This window comes from Nematolebias whitei, chromosome 16 (assembly GCF_014905685.2).
Source record: "Nematolebias whitei isolate Nwh7 chromosome 16, NemWhi1, whole genome shotgun sequence".
Classification (NCBI taxonomy): domain Eukaryota; kingdom Metazoa; phylum Chordata; class Actinopteri; order Cyprinodontiformes; family Rivulidae; genus Nematolebias; species Nematolebias whitei.
In genome coordinates this window covers 22,285,226-22,287,257 of record NC_056513.1, presented here as the reverse complement: position 1 = coordinate 22,287,257, position 2,032 = coordinate 22,285,226, and the positions used below count along the sequence as shown (strand labels likewise).

At 36.8% G+C, this 2,032-nt stretch overlaps 1 protein-coding gene across 1 annotated transcript; it reads left to right on the top strand.

Annotated features, from left to right (window-relative positions):
- Window positions 1-497: 497 nt before the first annotated feature.
- On the top strand, window positions 498-1,782 carry LOC119422944 (dynein light chain 4, axonemal; the record flags this gene model as incomplete). Its single annotated transcript, XM_037690356.1, is given in 2 exon segments — window positions 498-581; window positions 714-1,782. Coding segments are annotated over 2 exon segments (249 nt in total), but the record flags the coding sequence as incomplete, so codon positions are not given.
- Between the last annotated feature and the right edge of the window lie 250 nt (window positions 1,783-2,032).

The following is a 2,032-nucleotide window of genomic DNA, read 5'->3' as shown; positions in this document are numbered from 1 at the left end:
GAAGTGAAATATTACATTTTCTCATTATTATTATTATTATTATTATTTTATCTCGTTATTTGTAATTGTGTTTTATGCAAAGTGCTCATGTTTGCCGTATAGCTACAGTATTTAGTTGAATTCAATTCAGCACCAATTCACAATTCATCTCAGAGTGCTGTACAAAAACTTTCACATGCTTCTCTATATATTCAACTTGTAAAGTAAAGTTTAGACTCTTCAACTTCCTTTTTTTTTTTTTTGCCGTTTACAAAACTAAGTTAAAATGAATGAAATACTTATGCTTACCCAAACTTTTTCCCATGTAGTTTCATAAAGACATTAAGCAATATGTTAAAGAGCAAATGTTACTGCTTCCTGCCCTGGTTTTTAAAAGGCAACTAAAGTTATCCTAACAAATTCAGAAAAGTAATAATTCAGTGTTTATAGCTGACGCTCATCCATCTAAAGCATTAGAAGAGGAAAAACATGCAGATCCTTACAGTGTTTGTCCTCAGCACACAGACATGCCAGAGGAAATGAGGGTTGAGACCATGGAGCTTTGTGTAACAGCCTGCGAAAAGTTTGCCACCAATAATGAGGTATTTTTCTTTTTATTTAATACTTTACAAGGATTAAGTTCATACATGCTGAACAATATTGTACTAAGACGTTGATGCTCTAAGAAAAGTATGTCATGTTTTTCATGCTTTGTTTTTACACATCTCTCCCAGAGTGCTGCGAAGATGATCAAGGAGTCCATGGACAAGAAGTTTGGCAGCTCGTGGCACGTGGTGATCGGTGAAGGCTTCGGCTTCGAGGTCACGCACGAAGTGAAAAACCTTCTCTACATGTTCTTTGGAGGAAGCCTGGCCGTCTGTGTGTGGAAGTGCTCGTAGCACCTCCTCTGCACGCCTCCTCCTCCCTGCTGACGCGGTCACCAGGCTGGGAACAAACACCAGCTACCAGCCAGACACTGGTTACGCTCTTGTTTTGGCAGTTTTAATTGGTTCATGCTACCAGCCACTGTGGCTCTGAAAGAGGTTCCAGTTCAGCTTAAAACACAGCTGGTCAGGAGTTTTAAGTTGGGATCGCCACTTGGACTGGTGGCATCTTATAATCACTCTTTTCAGTATTTTTTTTGTTTCTGTTTTGATTCTCCATCTGACCCATTTCTTATGCTTGAACATCAACCTGAATGTTTGTGTGCATGCAGGTGCAAGTAAATTCAACTTTTACAAAAACCTACAGCCAGCCAGGGTCTCCAATGTCCTTTATCCTCATTCCTCTTCAGGGAGTGTGTGTATATATGTGTGTATGAGGGAGTTTATGTGCTTGTGTGTGCTGGACACACACGATTTTGAAATGCCTTGACATTGTTACCTTTCTCAGCAACATTTCTTTAACCATTTTTATTTTCCTGTCGTCTGAAACTTTTCACACGTGACCTTCACCCTCCAACAAACGGCACTACTCTTTCAATAAATTTTGTAATATTTTTTATGTGTACATAGTTTGATGCTATTCGAAGAAACATCTTATTGGAGACCAGTGTCATCTTCTTACAATAAGAGACTCGGAGCCAAACACTAAACCTCATGAGTTTTTCTCCTTATAAAAGTATTTGTAATAAGACTAAATAATATCACCTCTCGGGGTGACTATAGCAGTGTGATTGTTTCATGCTGGCACCAGTTTAAATGACCTGGTTCGATGGACCATTACATGTGAACTAACCTGATTGTACAATAATTTAAATTGTGGTGAAATCACTTTATTTGCTTTTCTTTTGTATTCATTATTGCCCGAACAATTGAAATAAAATTAGTCATATTTAAATAGTGTGTTTTAAATTCATGATGAGTAAATACAATTTTTATATCATTTTAGTTGGGAAGGAAGTACAAAAGTTAAAAGAAATGCATATACAGTATATCATGAGGTTGAAGCAAATTAAAATGTGTTCCTTTTGATCTGAGAACATCAATGCATCAAGCATTTCCAGGCACCAAGTTTTTTTTTTTTTTTTGGTTAGAATAAATCAGTATTAATA